General features: G+C 37.0%; 1 protein-coding gene across 3 annotated transcripts in view; it reads left to right on the top strand.

Annotated features, from left to right (window-relative positions):
- Positions 1–18022, top strand: part of Ap2b1 (adaptor related protein complex 2 subunit beta 1) — a 111930-nt gene that overhangs the window by 72639 nt on the left and 21269 nt on the right. For all 3 annotated transcript variants that reach the window (XM_047542753.1, XM_047542755.1, XM_047542754.1), the window contains 3 exons: positions 409–555; positions 2781–2926; positions 5576–5705. In XM_047542753.1, coding sequence (XP_047398709.1) covers positions 409–555; positions 2781–2926; positions 5576–5705 — 423 coding nt within the window. The remainder of the gene's footprint in view (positions 1–408; positions 556–2780; positions 2927–5575; positions 5706–18022) is intronic.

The following is an 18022-nucleotide window of genomic DNA, read 5'->3' as shown; positions in this document are numbered from 1 at the left end:
GGGAAATAAAATTTGGCTGAACCCAAGTGGAAATGAAACTGCTGTTTAAGTTGGCTGCTTCTCCCTCTTTCTATAGAAATCAACTCCCCCTTTGTTTGGGTATCTATAGGCCTTTTGCACAGAATCATGGAAGCTAAAATTGGAAACAGACAAAATGTTGGATTACTGTGTTCCTGTATCCTACTGAATACTCTTGTCTTGATAAAGCTTCTGAAGAGTGTGTGTATCTTATCAGTGATGAAAAAATAACTGTGATGACTAAAAAAAAAATATACTAATTTGACAGCTAAGAATATCATTAATTGTGGTATTTTCTTGTTGATACATCAATACAGATAAAATAAATAGAATTTTAAGGACTGTAAATCTGTTCTTCCTGATCTTCTCTCTCCCTCTTTTTCCCTGCAGGTAGGACAGTCCTTCATCCCATCATCAGTGCCTGCCACCTTTGCTCCTTCACCTACTCCTGCAGTGGTCAGCAGTGGACTAAATGACCTGTTTGAACTCTCCACAGGAATAGGCATGGCACCTGGTGGATATGTGGCTCCTAAGGCTGTAAGTAAAGAGTTAGCATAGTAATACTTTCCCCACCACCACCTGAATGGACAAGCCCAAATTCCTTTTTTTTTTTTTTTTAAATATATTTTTCAGATGTTGATGGACCTTTATTTTATTCACTTATTTTTTTATGTGGTGCTGAGAATCAAACCCAGTGCCTCACACATGATAGGCAAGCATTCTACCAGAGTCACAATCCCGAATTACTTCTAACATCGTGTTACTTCTACTATTAATAAATCCAAGATTTGGCCCTTGCAAGGAAGTGAAAGATGACTTCAAAATTAACACTAGGAAGCTCTGTTAGCATGCTTGTTAAATACTTTTATAATTAGACTTAAAATTGGAAATATTGTTTAATTAAGTATTTGAATTTTTGTTCTCATATTTAGAAATGTCTATTTTGTCAACAGTGAAGTGAAAACCTAATGAAAATCTGATATATAGTACATAGGCTTGAAAAAGATACAGCAGAGAGAAGTAACTTTTTCATTTCTTGTTCCTTTTATTCTCCTTTCCTTATTGGTATTACATATGGATTCGAGAGTGCTCATATTTGCTTTTCACATATTTTAGTGGACCTCTTTAGAATTCTGATTTATGTTTGTGTCCCTGGGGCTCTTCTAGTCTCATCTTCAAATGATGTGACTCAGGTTGAAATTTAAATACAAGACAGGGAAATTCCTATAAACAAAGCTTATTTAAGCTCTTGGGAAGAATACTAAACCATGCTAGACTTGACTTCATAATTGATTTTCTGAAGACTGGCTTGCTTCATGATTTCTCTGTCTGCTCATCTGACTTCTTAGGGAGGATCCTTGCTAATGAGATGTTGACCAGTTGTCTATTCCAGGAGTTATAATGCTGTGCATACAGCCATTGCAGAGAATAACCAAACATGACAAAACAGATATAATGTTTTGGCACAACTTAGTATCTTTGTTGTAAGGTCTACTATTTTGATATTATCCCTACAGACTTTACTACTAATTAAAAAATGACTAAATGTACTCATTTACTACCATTAAAGTATTACCTATAAATGACCAGTTTGAATAATATGTAAATACAAGACAGTAAATTAACTCTTCTCCTGTGTTCTCCCATATGTCCTTTCAAAAAAAAGAAAAAGTCATTTCTATGCCTATATCTGTATCCTTTGAAAATGTTACATCGGTGGGATATACTGTTTTGTACCTTGTTTTTTTCACTACCACATTCTTTTGAATGACTGTATCCACAGTAAGTACTTACCCCACTCTTTTTGTTGATGATGGTGTTGATGTTTCAGGGAACATCCTTGCTTTCTGTATGTCCTAGTGTATTTTGCAATTTGCTTGATCATTTAAATATTTTCAAATAGACATTACTAACTTGCCTACCAAAGAGGTAGTGTCAGATTTCTTTCCCATCAACAAAATATAAGAGTACCAGATATCTTATATCCTCCTTTATTGGGGTTTTCAAATTTTTGACCCTCTGATAAGTAGAAAATAATATCCTGTGGGTGTTTATCTTTTTCTTTTTCTCCTCCTCCTCTTCTTTTTCTATATTTTATCAAGATTATTCACCACCTACAAACTCTGGTTTTCTGCCTTAGGTGGTCAGAACAGCTCATGAATTTCTGATTTTAAAAAAAAATTTTTTTTTTTTTTTTACTGGTTTAATCCAGTAATGTCACAGGTTTTGGGACCAAGGTGTGGGTAGTAAATCAATTATATGTAGAGAAAAGACATTCATATTATTTAAGCAAATCTCAAGTACTTGCTATTTACCAGAAATAATAGCAAGAGTTAAAATATGGGGAAGACATGGTCTGCCACTAAGGAGATTACTGGTAATGATGAATGTCTTCAGAGATTATACTGTCAGAATTTTTCTTTTACTTTTATTGTGTATTTTGGTAGCAGTACTCAAAAACCTTGAAATTACCAAGTTACTGGAGGATAGAGAAAGGGCCAGGATCACACACAGATGATTTTCATTTTGTTTTGTTTTGTTTTGAGTTTGCTTGCTTTGTTTTTGTTTTTAAATAATTGAGAATGATCACAAATTTCAGAAATTACCACTTGTCCAGACCCTTCTTAACTCAATATTTATGGCATAAAAACCACCATAGTTTCCCAAAGAAATGAAATCTTAGCTTCGTTTTTATTTGTTAAAAAAAGAAATAGCATCAAGATAAATCATATCTTGTTCCTTTGGGCTTCATACTGTTTCAGGTCTGGCTACCTGCGGTAAAGGCTAAAGGTTTGGAGATTTCGGGAACATTTACTCACCGCCAAGGGCACATCTATATGGAAATGAACTTTACCAACAAAGCTCTGCAACACATGACAGACTTTGCAATCCAGTTTAACAAGAATAGGTAAGAGATAAGAGTCCCTAGCTTGATGTCGAGACATCAGTGTACCTTGTGTCTAATAAGAGAATGTTTCATGTAACAGTCAGTAAAAACTCATAGGTTAGCAGTTACTCAATGTAGTGTGATCCTGGGCTCTTACAAGTCTCTTCCCTTTTCAACTTCAACTCTGGAGGCCCTGGATAATTTGGGGTGAGGAGGGAGCACTCATCCATATGTTTTTTGTTTCTGTTTTTGGTTTTTGTTTTGTTTTGTTTTGTTTTGTTTTGTTTGGTCCTGGGGATTGAACCTGGGGGTGCTTAACCACTGAGCTACATCCCCAGTCCTTTTTATATTTTAGTTAGAGACAGGGTCTCACTGAGTTGCTTAGGGCCTCACTAAGTTGCTGAGGCTGGCTGGCTTTGAACTCATGATCTTCCTGCCTCAGTCTCCTGCGCTACTGGGATTACAGGTGTATGCCACCTCACCTGGCTACTCTGATAGTTTATTAATCCTTTCTTCACTATCTTGTGATTCAACATGGTGTGTATTAAATGTGTTTTAAGCAGTGAAATCCTGTAAACAAATTCATCCATGTAAATGAAGAAATCAGAACTTATTGTCTTTTTAAAGAATTCTAGTACTAGAATTTTTAAATAAAATAATTAAAACAAACTTTTAATTGGAATCATTTGTTCGTTCAATAAATAAATTTTTAGCATATATGTGCCAGATGTTTCTAGGTACTGGTGCTTGATTCGTGAACCAATCAAACCTGATATCTAAAGTTCATGTTTGGGCAAGAAAAAACTATTGTACTTTTATCAGTGTCAGAAATATGGAAGATGGTCTTCATGTTAACCAAATAATTAGGCTCTCAGTAATAAGTTCTGTGCCTTAATAATAAAAATAACACTAAGAAGTAAAATTTTGGTCTTAAGCTTCTCAAACATCACTTGTTTTTAATTAAATTTTGTGATTCAGGAAACTGGCAACTAGACTTCAACAGTAGGTTCATTCATTTGTAAATATAAGATACACAACTGCTTGCTTGTAACAAAGTAGTAATTGGACCATGAAAGCAGATTTCATAAATTGGTTGATGACAGTTTACACTAGTCCTTGTTTATTTCTAATCATTTAGCAATACTTGGTATCCTGGATTTGACAGTTTGGCATATCAGAAATCATTTTACGCAGGGCACGGATGTATATACCTCCACAACTCTGGAGGCTGAGGCATGAGGTTCATGAGTTCCAAGCCCACCTCAGCAAAAGTGAGGTGCTAAGCAACTCAGTGAGACCCTGTATCTAAATAAAATACAAAATAGGGCTGAGGGGTGTGACTTGGTTGTCAAGTGCCCCGACTTCAATCCCTGGTACCCGCACCCCCTAAAAAAAAAAAGAAAGAAAGAAATCATTTTAGTACTAGAAGGTTCGTGTTTCCTTCTGTTAAGACCAGTTATTTTTCCAACCGTTTTTGGGTGGTTGACCCCCTGCTAAAGACCAGGGCTGTTGGGGGAATTCTTTGTAATAAAGGAAATGTGCATAGCCTGCATTCATCTCTACTTGTCTTTGCCTTTTGTCCTGTACTTAGAAGAAAAATTGAAAGATTTGGCACCATGCTGCTTCTATATATTTCTGTCCCAGGAATGACTTAGGAACTGGGTTCAATTTCCAGGACTGAGAACAAATCAAAAAAAAAAAAAAAAAAAAATGTATTTTGACTCTTATAAATGAGTGGTTTGAGTTCTCTCAGGATCACTGAACTATATTTTGGTACTATAGGTTTGTAGTTCAGTTAGGAAAAGGAAAATGTTTCTTTACCCATTCTAACTATTGAAAAAGATAATTCTCTATTTAAATATCATGCCCCTGACTTCCTTTCTAAAGCTATTTAAAGAATAAATTTTTTGTGGATTTTTGTTTGTTTGTTTGTTTCTTTGTTTGTTTGTTTGTTTTTTGGTGCTGGGGATTGAACTTTAGGCAAACCCTCTACCACTGAATTATATCCCCAGCCCTAAGCCACCTATTCTTTACCATTTGTCTGTTGACAGGTACCTAGGCTGGTTGCATAACTTGGCTGTTGTGAGTTTTGCAGCTATAAGTGTTTATTGGTATTGATGTATCACTTTAGAATGCTGTTTGAGCTCTTTTAGACCAAGGAGTGAGATAGTTGGCTCATAGGATGGTTCCATTTCTAGTCTTTTGAGGAATCTCCATACTGCTTTCCAAAGTGGTTGTTACTAGTTTGCAGTTCCACCAACAATGTATAAGGACCTTTTTTTTAACATCCTCACCAGGAATTGTTTACAGAGTGGAAATTCTTAAATTTTCTTTCCAACAATGATCTAAGGAAAGATTTATAAAAAGAGATGCTTATCAAAATTCTAGTGACATGTTAAACAGAAGAAACTTTGAGAATCACAGCATTAGCAGAATAACTGTACTTACCAATGTTTTCATTTTCCCCAAGTCCATTTAATGAAAATCATTCAGAGGTTATGATATGACCAATGTTATAGCAAGTTGAAATTGAACAACTTGTTTCCTACTATTTCTTCCATTTAATTGTATTAAAAAATGTTTCCTTCAAATGAAGTAGAAAGCCATTGAAAACCAAAGATCTGGCTAAATCTTGATCAGTTTCTGTGATTTCTTCATCCTCTCTCCAAGCTTTGGTGTCATCCCAAGCACTCCTCTGGCCATCCATACACCACTGATGCCAAACCAGAGCATTGATGTCTCCTTGCCTCTCAACACCTTGGGCCCAGTCATGAAGATGGAACCTCTGAATAACCTGCAGGTCAGTTTTACTTCACCTGGGTAGTATTAGATGATGTCTTGACAGTTTTCATTTTTATATAAAATGATCTGTTTGTAGTAGCCTATTTATCATTGCTATAACAAAAACCTGGAGGCTGGGTACTTCATAAAGAAAAGGGATTTATTTAGCTAACAGTTTTGGAGGTCAAAGAGCTTGGTGCCAACACTTGCTTGTCCCTGGGCTTCATCTCATGGTGGATAGCATCCTGGCAGGAACATGTGCGAGAGGGAGAAATCATGATGGCAAGACAGGAAGCCAAAGAGCAAAGTGGGGCCGGTCTTGCTCTTTTATAACAACTTGCTCTCACAAGAACTGATCAGGGTCCCACAAGAACTTCTTTAATGTCTTCCAGAGGCACGGTGTCTGGTGACCTCACCTTCTCCCACTAGGCCATCCTCCCACCTTCAACACCAGTGTATTTTAAGAACAAAACTTTCTTAACTTTTCTTAACTTTTTACTTACCAACGTTTTTCCCTAAAACTTCCATAGCAAAATTTGAATGTCAATTATGTAAGAATGGATTTTGAAGAAAATTTGTATGGAGGTTCTTTGAACACTGGACCACAGAAATGTTCATTTGAATTTAAATGCCCCTATTAGTGTACATATCTGTAATAGTAAAGCAGCAGTAGAGGAGCCGAGAACAGCTTTATCAGATCTACAAGAGCCTCTTCATCTTGAAAATGTTGAATTTTTAGTATATATAGGTAACACCTTAGAATTTCATTCAGTTTTCAACTATCTCGAATTTCTCTTTGAAAAATAGAAACCAATTCTGCATTCAAGCAACATGAATGCAGAGTAGTAAGCTGAAGATGTAGCAGCTCTGAACATATATTGGTAACAACTATAAGTCCCATAGTTCGTGGTTTCATTGCTTACCAGGACAGTAGAAACAACCTTGAACCAATTTGAGATGAGGTGCTAGAAAAAATGTTTCCAGTATCTCAGAAAAATGATAAGAAAATTTCTCTCTAAGCAGAGTTCTGGATGTCCTCTTGTTAGAAGACCCACTCTGTGCCATACATGGATATATAGTCCAAATTTATACTAGCTATGTAGATGCAGAAATCTCCAAATCAATAAGTTATGGTAAAATTGATTCAGAACTGGTGAAATCTGGGGTGCCTGGCAGAAACAAATGGAAAGCAGCCCTTTAATGACAGTTTTAAATTTTAGGACTATTTAGAGTCCCTGAGGAAAAGAAAACTTCTACTGAAAGTGAGCTCACAATTTAACCAAATTAGGAAGAGAGGAAGAAAAAGGTGTCCACTGTGAAGGACAGTCAAAGAACACGGCAAAGAAGATTAATACTCCACTAACCCCATTTAAGAATTGAGATGAAGCGCTGGGGATATAGCTCAGTTGGTAGAGTGCTTGCCTCACATGCACAAGGCCCTGGGTTCAATCCCCAACACCGCAAAAAAAAATAAAATAAAAAATAAATAAATAAATAATTGAGATGATAGAACAGTTTGAATGAGACTGACTATCTTTGAAGCGATGAAAGAAAATACTCACTTTCCAGTCAAGACAGGTGGGTTCCCATTGTTCTGTGTTCTGGAAATACTTTATTGAGACAGCAACAGTAAAGTTACAGTAAAGTTACTTGTAGTTAAAACTAAACATTCTCCAGTAGTGTAAATTTCATTGCACCAGGCCTGTTTGCCAGTTCTACCAAATACCTTATTGCCACAGTAATAGCCTGCTGCTTCTTTCAGCAAAGGGAATAAAGATTTAGAGAGTAGAAAGGTGAGGTACAATATAACTTGGCTCAGACCAGAAGAATAAAACAAGATATACTGTGCAGTAGGAATTGGCTATTACTATGATGAGAATACTATGTTAAGGGGCTTTTCCAGCTCAGATCTTGAAGCAAATAACCCAAATCTGCATCTGTTCTCTTTTCTTGAAATCTAACTTCCCATTGACCCACAAGAACCTCAAGCCAATAATATTCAAGAATAGTCAGCAGGCATACAAGAATGCTTTCCTTCAGAAGTAGGAAAGGGAATTTGGGTCACAGAAACCAGGGCAAATTTTCTGCTATTAATAAGAACATAAACAAATGAATAACTTTCCTGCTTGCATTTCCATTTCATTAAATCCCAGATGGGAATTATCCTAAAGTTGAATCTTAGTTCAAAGCACCCCCTCAAAAGTATTGATATGGTGTTATGGCTAGTAATTTACAAACCTGATTTTATATAAAACAGGTCTCGGTGGTGCATGCCTATAATCCCAGCTACTTGGGAGTCTGAGGCAGGATGATTGCAAGTACAGGGCCAGCCTGGGCAACTAAGTGAGACCCTGTCTCAAAGTGAAATTTAAAAAGGAATGAGGATGTACAAGCCTCTGGGTTCAGTTCTCAGTAGTGCCAAAAAAAAAAAAAAAAGGGAAAACAAACAGCATACTCAAAAATCTTCCATCTGTAGTCAACTACAGAGTCTTCAAGTTTTTCCCATGGGTTCTCTTCTTTCAGGGATGTGATAATTGTAGTTTTCTCATTAATTGGCATGTCCCAATGGAGAAGATAAGCAAAAAATTGGAAAAAAAAATTTTTTTCCCTGAGAGCAGCTCTGTTTAACATCTTCTGATAGAAGTTGAAACTAATGACTAGCTTAAGGTGGGTGAGTTACTTTAGATTTCACCTTCCATTCTGCCCTTGTCTCCATCTGAACAAAAAGAATCAAAATTTCACTACAAAGGTGGACCATGTAGATGCAGATAAAGCCAGGGGGGAAAAATGGATCAAGCATTTAAACATAATTACATAATGTTTAGATTAAGAGCTTATTTGAAAAATTAGTATTTTTCTAGTACTCCACACCATAAAATTGTCATGGGGGGAGATTGGGGAGAAAATGAAATTTTGAATGGATTATGGGGTTTTTGTGATTTTTGACTGACTTTATATCAGTGTGTAGAACAAAATAAATCAAACCCAGTTGTCAAAACTATAATAAAACACTGAGTATAAGAATTTTATTTAAATGTCCATCAGAAGAGTAGAAGAAAGGGATGGGGGAAGGAAGAGGGAAGGAAAAGGGATATACAGGGGAGATATATTGACCAAATTATATTGTTATATTGTGTGCATATATGAATATATAACAGATTCCACCATTATATACAACTCTAATGCACTGATAAATATGGAAAAATGTTCATTATACAACATATTGGTTTATGATCTGAAAAACCCATTTAAATAAGGCTAAAAAGATACCATTCGTTCTTAAAATGTAAGGCAGATTATGCTTTAGAGACAGAAATTAAAGAACTAGTGGAGATTTAAACGTATAAACATTTTTTGTTGTTGTTGTTTCATTCATGTTGGTTATAAAAGTCTTTCTTTGTGAGGCTGTAGGCATGGTTCAGGGTAAAGCACTTGCCTAATGTGTGTGAGACTTGGGTTCAACCCCAGCACCACACCCATACCTTTGTGAATTTAATTTATAAATATTATAGAGAATAAAGAGTAAATTTAAACTTTCCCCTATTGGGAACCTCTCTTGAGTTTATTTATATCATATAATTATATTCCTTAAAAAAAGAATTGATTTCCTCTACTTAAATAAAAAAAAAAAAACCTTAACAGATGTCCAAATGAATTTTCTCTAAATGAGTTTAAATGACTCTGATGTCATTATTTTTCATTTCATCTGTTAGTTGCTTAGAAATGTTTTTCCAATATACTTCTTCAAACTTGACACCTGGCAAGTGACTGCTGCTTCAAGTCTGTCTGCAAGATGTGGAATTATGACATGTTTTGTGTTCATCCCAAGAGTGGTGGTCTTGGTCTTTGCATAGATGCTGTGCTTCCTTTCTCACTGGGCTGTAGACTTTTCTGAGAACACTGGTAGCATCTTTCTTTGAAGTTACTACTTGCCAGGATTACAAAAGCACAGTTTAAAGAGTTGACTAGTTCTAAGGTAAGAAAAACCTAGTCCCCATCTTTTTTTCCTCAACAGGACCCTAATTTCTTCTTCCACAGAGGTAATCTTAATTTTTTTGGTTGATTCTGTAGACATTTACCTCTTTATCTCTTAGTTACATGCTTTTATTAGGACTTCAGGTTTAGGACTCTACATCTCCCCCCTCACTGCTATCATCTACATGCATATTTCCCATATTCCCATTTCCTGATACAGCAATTTGGGAAGCTAACGCAGAATGATCACAAGTTTAAGGCCAGCCTCAGTAACTTAGTGAGACCCTGACTCAAAATAAAAAATAAAGAGTTGGAGATGTATATAGCTCAGTGGCAGTGTGCCCCTGGATCCAATACCCGTTACCAAAAAAACAAAACAAAAATCATCTTTGAGTCCACTGTCTGGAACGTAAAGACTTTGTGCTAGCCTTCTGGGAACTAAGTCAGGAAAGAAAGCTAGAGACTCTTAGCATCCACTCTGTATAAATTCACTTAATCCTCACCCCCTCAACCTTATCTGGCATTCACTTCTAAGTGCCGTATACTTTGTCTTCTGTAAAGGAATTAATCTTCATTTTTGTACAGGGACTCAGTGCCTGGCAGTATAGAATGGTAGGGAATCCAAAACTCTTAATGGCATCCTAATCCTCCTTTTCTTTTTTTTTTTTTTTTTTTTTTTGGTGGGCGGTAGTAGCTAGAGATCAAACCCAGGGCCTTGGATGTGCCAGGCAAGGTACATCCCTAGCCCCAATCTTTCTTTTAATGCCCATCTCCTGTACAATTTCAAAGGTGGTACCAATCCTAAACCTTTGAAAGTTCTAAGGTATTATTGCTAATCCACCTGTTTTCTAGTACTATGATTTTTACTTCTTCTTTTTATCAATTTATGGCTTTAACATTTTTTATTTTCCTTTAATTATGGCAGAATTTTTTTCAGAAGAAAGGAAATTTGAGTGGGGTTTTCAGTGTACTGCCTTTGCCTAGAGGACTGATAGTACCTTCTTATTTCTTCTTTCCTTCCTTTAACAGTATTTTGTAAAGGACCTTAGAGGTGAATCTGTGGATAAAGAATTGGCTTTTTTCTATATATATACATATATATATATAGAAAATATGTATATTTTTTATCTATTGGCTATATATATATACACACACACACACATATATATATATATATATGTTTTTAAAATCTTTTTATCTGTTTATTGTCTTTCAACCTCACATAAACACAGTTGAGTAAGAGGCTAAATGCTAATTAGGGAAAAGAAATAGATATAAAATCTCAGTTTTTTTCTCTCAAAGTCTCTTCTGAAATAAGGCAGTATCATCAGTTCTGTTCATTTAACCTTTGAATGATTAGGACAAAGTGCTGAAGACACTAGCTACAAAGGATACAATCTTCCAATCCTATTTACACATATCTTTAAGATCTTTGTTAGCCAAAAGGGTTTTTTGCTAATGTACGGCCCCAGAAGAAAATTCTGTCCCTTGTGACTCCTATGTTGCAGTCCCAGCCTATGAAACAGTCAGTTGCGAATGGTGCCTGTCCCTTATATTTCATGTCTTGCATATGTCCATTCACACTCAGAAAGCCCACAACTATAGCTATTGTACCAGAAAAACTAGTAAATGCTTCCAAGAGGAAGACCTTTTCAGCAGCTTCCATCAAATGAAGCAAATCAGCCTGGCATTTGCTGACTTTTCTTGACTGTTGTATAGTCCAAACGAGTTCAGTGTTAAAGCTTCCTTTGGTCTTCCAAGATCCACAATTGCACACTCTGATTGCTTTTGTGGCATCACAGTGCTGCTTGTGTACACTTGAGTTCTTGAAGTGGTAGCTATTATAGGAACAATGCAGAGATTTCCCGGTCAGACAAATAGATCTAGTGTTGCACATAATCCTAAACCTAAAATTTTCCATAAGCAGTATGTAGGTATTGAATTCTTAATTATGAAATATTAAAACATTTTGCCACCAAAGAAAATAGAAAATGACTTGCTGCGACTACACATTTCATTTCACATCAGGACTACACACATGTCCTTTAATTTCATTAGAGAAATTTAGTATCTTATGTACTACTAAACATTCCTTTATTACTAGATTGCTATTGTTGATACCTTTTTTTCCCCCCCAAAATAACCAAGATTTAGGCTGGGGGTTTAGCTTAGTGGTACATTACTTGCCTAGCATGTAGTGCACAAGGCATTAGGTTTTGTTCCAAGCACTGCCCCTCACCATTCAATTACCAGTTTCTGGGCTCTTCTGCCTCTTTCCCTTTCCCCCTAGTACTGGGGTGGCCTTGTACATGATAGACAAGTACTCTGCCCCTAAGCTGTATCCCCAGCATCTGGGCTGTCTTTTAGGAATATGCCTAGTAACAGCAACTGCCCAGCTTGAATGACCACACATGAGAAGTAGACAAAAATTCTAGCTGGGCTGGAGAGTGTAGTTCAGTGGTAGAGCATTGCCTGTTCTGTGTGAGGGAGGCCCTTGCGTTCACTCCCTAGCCCTGCAAAAATAAGATAGATTCTGGCAAGGAGAAGTGGTCTGATGGATGAGAAACTTGCCCTCAATGGCAGGATACAGTTGTTTCTGAAGCCCAGAACTCAGTCCTCAAAACACCCAAGCTAGTTCCTCATAAAAAGGGGCCTATGGAGCTGGGGTTATAGCTCAGTTGGTAGAGAGCTTACCTTGCATGCACAAGGCCCTGGGTTCAATCCCCACCACCAAAGTGACCAGTTGTGGTATATACCTGTAATCCCAGCTATTCAAGATGTTGAGGGTAGGGTAATAGCTCCTTGATAAGACTGCCCCAGTTTCAATCCTCAGTCTCCATTCCCGCCCCCCCACAAAAAAGTGAGTTCAGGGCGGGTCTGTGAAGTAAGATTACCCAAGAAACAGAAACCCATGCTAGGGTCCCCGAGCAAAAGATAGATGAATTTTTAAAAGTAGATCAAAAATAGTAATAATGAAAGTGATTTGTGGTCTTTGATTGATAAAACAGCCATCTTTATCATACGTTAGGACTTGATAAAAATGGAATCAGATTTTGGGTTTCTAGATTGTTACATGATTAGAAATAGCTGTAACCATATGGTCTTTTTATGTATTAGGGGAATTTGAATTTTTAAGAAAAAGGTATCTTTCTATGTTTTCATTCTGCTGGTAATCTTTACTCAAAACCTTAAGTTAAAGAAAACTCACTGAGGGGCTGGGGAGATAGCTCAGTCAGTAGAGTGCTTGCCTTGCAAGCACAAGGCCCTGGGTTCGATCCCCAGCACCCAAAAAAAAAAAAAAAAAAGAAAGAAAACTCACTGCTGAGGTTTTCCTGAGCTGAATTAAAGTCCATTGGAGAGTCCTGTTCTGCTTTCATTTATATGGACTCTTATATTTTGCATCATGTTTTACGAGGCAAGAAAATAATGTTCTCATATTTTTTATGTAAGGATTATGTAGGCTTGATAATATGAGGTCTGTACATAAAAGTCCTCATGAAACTTTTGAGGACTTTGGTTGTAGTCCAGTGATACAGTACTTGCCTAGCATGCACAGGGCTCAGGGTTCAATCCCTAGTACCATAAAAAAAAGAAAACTTTTGAAAAGCTTTAAGCCATATGAACCATGTACATATGAAGAATACAAAATCTTACAGTTTGGAAAGAATGACCTTTAATATTTCCTGGTTCAAACCCTATCTATTGCTGATAGAATTTATCCTACATTGACAGTGATTGGCACATTGGTATCTACATGAATACTCCCAGTGTTTTACTATCCTAAAATGACCCATTTGGGCCTGGGGTTGTAGCTCAGTGGTTGAGTGCTTGCCTAGCACATGTGAGGTGCTGGGTTTGATTCTCAGCACCACAAAATAAATAAAATAAAGGTATTGTGTTTATTTTTTAAAAAATGACCCATTCTATCTTCATAAAACTCTATTAGGGAGTTGTTCATTTTAGCTAAAATATGTCTTCCTTTAGATTCTTTCTATAGTAGATCTTAGTTCTACATTTTAGGATTTTATAGAACAAGTTTCCATTTGAATCAAGGCACACAAGACCAAAAATTCAGATAGGATTATGTGGTACTGAGGATTGAACCCACTGCCTCACACGTGCTAGGCAAGTACTTTACCACTGAGCCACAACCCCAGCCCAATCAAGTAGGATTATAATGAAAATGTTCTCAATCTGAATTCATTTTCTTTTTTATGCCACTTCAGGAAAACCTAAGTTTAAAGGCATTTGTGTGGTCAGTCTGATTTTAAACAGAAAAATCAGTTAGGGGCTGGGCATATAGCTCAGATGGTACAGTGCCTGCCTCATATGCACAGGGCCCCTGGTTCAATCCCCAGCCCCACCAAAAAAAAGAAAAAAAGAAAGAATGAATGAATGAAAAAAAAAGAAAAAGAAGAACCAGTTAGAAACAGGGGTGCTGGCAAATATAGTTATAATCAGTTATGGTTTGGAGACTAAAGAAAATGTTACTTCATCGTTTTAGAAATCATGTGAGCAAAGGGTGGTTCTTGACTTGGTAGCAGCCTTTGTTTCCAGGAACCATTGAAGGAATTTGAGGGCAAATACTCAGAATGAAAACACAGTTTCTCAATTCCATCATTCATGTTATGTACCTGCCAATAATTTCTCTCCCTTCTATGTATGACCTCCTTCCTTGGACCACATAGAGACAGTGTCTGCGCTCAGTGATCTGCCTATTGTCCAGGCACTTTTACAACCACAGAACCTCCTTTCATACATATAAGGTTGAATAATATGCCATGAAGCACATGGAAATCCTTTTGATTTCCAACTTGCAGCTAGATAATCTTTGGTTTTTATGCTATTACTAATGTCTGTCTTCTATTCAAGTTTCTAGTTGGCCTTCCATAACATACTAGACTGACATATGGAATATCACCCTGATAGTTTTATTTTGTTTTGTTTTGTTTTGGTACTGGAGGTTGAACTCAAGGGTACTTAACCACTGAACCACATCCCCAGCCCTTTTTTGGATTTTATTTAGAGACAGGATCTCATGAGTTGCTTAGGACCTCGCTAAGTTGCTGAGGCTGGCTTTGAACTTGTGATCCTCCTGCCTCAGCCTGCCAAGCCACTGGTATTACAGACATGAGCCTCCAGGCCTGGCTACCTTGATAGTTTGTTAATCCTGCCTTCGCTGTCTTGTGATTCAATAGTGTGTATTAAATGTGTTTTGAGCAGTGGAATCCTACACAGCAAACAATAGCTCATGATTCCCCTCCTTCCCACATCCAAATATTAACATAAATAATATTCTAAGATGCAACAGGTGCTGCAACCAGGATCACATCAGTCAGTCTTAGCAAGATACACATAGTTGTCATTAAAGGGAAAAAAGAGGTTAGTACCTTTAGGGGTTTTTTGTTTGCTTGATTGGTTTTTGTGTTTTCATCCTTGGATAGGGTTCCCAGAACCTATTTAAGGTAAAAATTTTTTAGAAGTTGGGCAGTTTACCAGTCAGGCAGGCTGAGAGACCTATGGGGAGAACTGCTAAAGGCTCATAATAAAAGTTTCTGGATAGTCACAGGGTTGGTCAGTATGGTATTACTACACGTGGGTTATGTTTTAGCAGAGATATGTCATGTCATGTGTGCACTTGCTGTAAGTTGCTGGTTTATTTTTCCCAACATATAAAACATGATAGCTGGGTACAGGGGCATATGCCTGTAATCCCAGTGACTTGGGAGACCAAAGAAGGAGGATTACAAGTTCAAAGTCAGCATTGGCAATTTATCAAAACCCTGTCTCAAAAAAAAAAAAAAAAAAACCCTGCTGTCTCAAAATAAAAATTTAAAAAAGGACTGGGGATTATAGAGCACCCCCTAGGTTCAATCCACAGTACCCCACCCCCCCCCCACACACACACACAAAATGAGGGAGTTTCCTGGAACGGAACATGAGCCGCATACCTGGCATTATTTTCCCTTGACCTATGCCAGTGACATAGGAATGGTCCTGTGAGAGTTGTGGAAGTTGTTTAACTCTTTCTATACCACCAACCTGATCCTCAGGCTTATATCACCAATCTGGGAGAAACTGCATTAGTAGTTTTCTAAGCAGAGAAGCCAGGGTCCTAATAGTGGTCTACAGTAATGGCCTGAGCTCATGCTCAAAGTAAATGAAGAAGTTCAAAGATGCTCATTAAGTGTCTTGAGCCTCAAGGAAAACTGAAATCATTTAGATGCCTGACAGGAAGTGGAGCTGAGCAAGTCCTTTTTATAGTAAGACCAGAAAGAAACCCATCTTTTTCATAAACCTGATAGAAGATAGATAGATACATACATACATGCATACATACATACATACATACATGTATGTTTAAGGAGGCAAACTTTAAAAGGAAAGGCAAAAAGGGTGATCTTTTGCCAGTGAATACTAATTTTGTCTCATTGCTCAGTTCTTTGCTTTAAGAAAACAAGTTTTCAAATAATACTCAGAAGGCAATACTTTTGCCTTTAGAAGAACAATAATCTTTTGTTTAAAAAGTTAATGGTCTAACATTTCCCAATTACAGATTTTCTTTGCTTTTTCTTTTTGATGGAAATAGGTATGATTATAAATTAAGAGGCAAGGAGTAAAAAAATTGAGATCCTCCCCTAAATTGAAATTTACTTTGGGAATGAGTTTGTGCCTGACTGTCCATGAATTAGAGATTGTATATGAACTTTGAGTATGTGAATTTAGCCCTACCTTCTGTAGTTCAGAGGTAATGACTACCAGTGGGCTGCTTCTAAAGCTATATTTGAGAATTTAGTTTCAGTTGCTGTAAGAGTTACAGAACTTGATTTCAGTAGTTCTAACCCTGCTGTGCTTTGGACTTCTCCCAGTGGACGGCCTCGGAGTACATCATTCTAATTTACTCCTGCCCAAATCAGAATTTTGACAGTTTAGTCCAAGTCTTCAATCAGTGCTTCCGCATGCCACTTAAAAATCTTAATCTTCTCTTTGGTATTCTATAATTTAATCTATATACATTGTAATTCATGATCTGCATTATTTGAGAGTGTTTTGAGACTGTTAAGTACATCTCATGGCAGAGTAAGGACTACAGAAGGAGTCATAGTATTTGAGGTTCAATATCCTCTGGGTTTTGTTCATCTCTGAAAACAAGGCCTGCTTATTGGGCACTGTGGTGCAGGCCTATAATTCCAGCAACTTGGGAGACTGAGGCAGGAGCATCACAAGTTTGAGGCCAGTCTCAGCAACCTAGCGAGGACCTAAGCATCTTAGTGAGACCCTTTTCTCAAAATAAAAAATAAAAAGGTCTGATAATGTAGCTCAAAACAAACAAACAAAAAACAACTCTTAAGAGACTGGCTTTTTTTCTTCTTCTTTTTTGGTACTGGAGATTGAACCCAGGGGTGCTTAATCACTAAGCCACATCCCCAACCCTTTTTATATTTCATTTGGAGACAGAGTCTCACTGAGTTGCTGAGGCTGGCTCTGAACTCCTGATCCTCCTGTCTCAGCCTCTGAAGCCACTGGGATCACAGGTGTGCCACACCACACCTGGTCAGGAAATTGGATCTTAAGATCTCACTATATTTTTATTTTTTAAAGTGGTTTTTTGTTCATTGTGTTTTTAAAACCCAATAATTATATGTGCTGCCAGAGGATTTAAGAGTTTTAGAGATCATCTGGAGACCCATTCAAGGCTTTCCTTTCTGGTTCCAAAGGCTTTAAATATGGAAACTTGAAATGCTGAAGTGCATGTGATTGCCCCACAGGGACTGTCATCCTAGGGACATGGAACCACTGCTTCTATCGAAAGAAGAGGAACCTGTCAATTTTTCCCTATAAAGGGTTCCTCTGTCCACACGCTCTTAATAGCAAACAGTGTCCTAACATGTCCTAAGAACAGGTCTGGCTTTTAGTTGGAATGAACAGCAGGTTGATGCTATTTGAGGTCTGTTTGGCTGTCTTGTAATCCACTTGATCTATTGGGTGAACTATAAAAAATTATAGAAAGAGAATTCTTGTTTGTATTTAGCCTCAGAATTGAACTAAAGATGCTATTCAGGTTAAAACTTAATAAGCATCAGAAGGAAAATAAATCAACATTTTCTTTGGAGGGTTTCATGACTATTTCTGCTATATTTTTAAACTCTACTCAGATACAGTCAAATGTTGTAGATAGACCTCTCTGTTTTGTCAGGATCTCTCTGAGAATTGTCAGTTAATATATTCATTGATAGGGTTTGAAATGGAAGATGATGTTAAACTTTAGATGGAAGACATTTTTGGTATTGACTAGGTTTGCAGAAGTATAGGTCAATTTAACTCCAGTAGCTAGTAGAAGGGCCACTTCTCCTTTAATCT

Source organism: Sciurus carolinensis, chromosome 3 (genome assembly GCF_902686445.1).
Source record: "Sciurus carolinensis chromosome 3, mSciCar1.2, whole genome shotgun sequence".
NCBI lineage: Eukaryota > Metazoa > Chordata > Mammalia > Rodentia > Sciuridae > Sciurus > Sciurus carolinensis.
The sequence above is the reverse complement of the archived record's forward strand: the minus strand, read 5'-3'. Positions and strand labels throughout refer to the sequence as shown.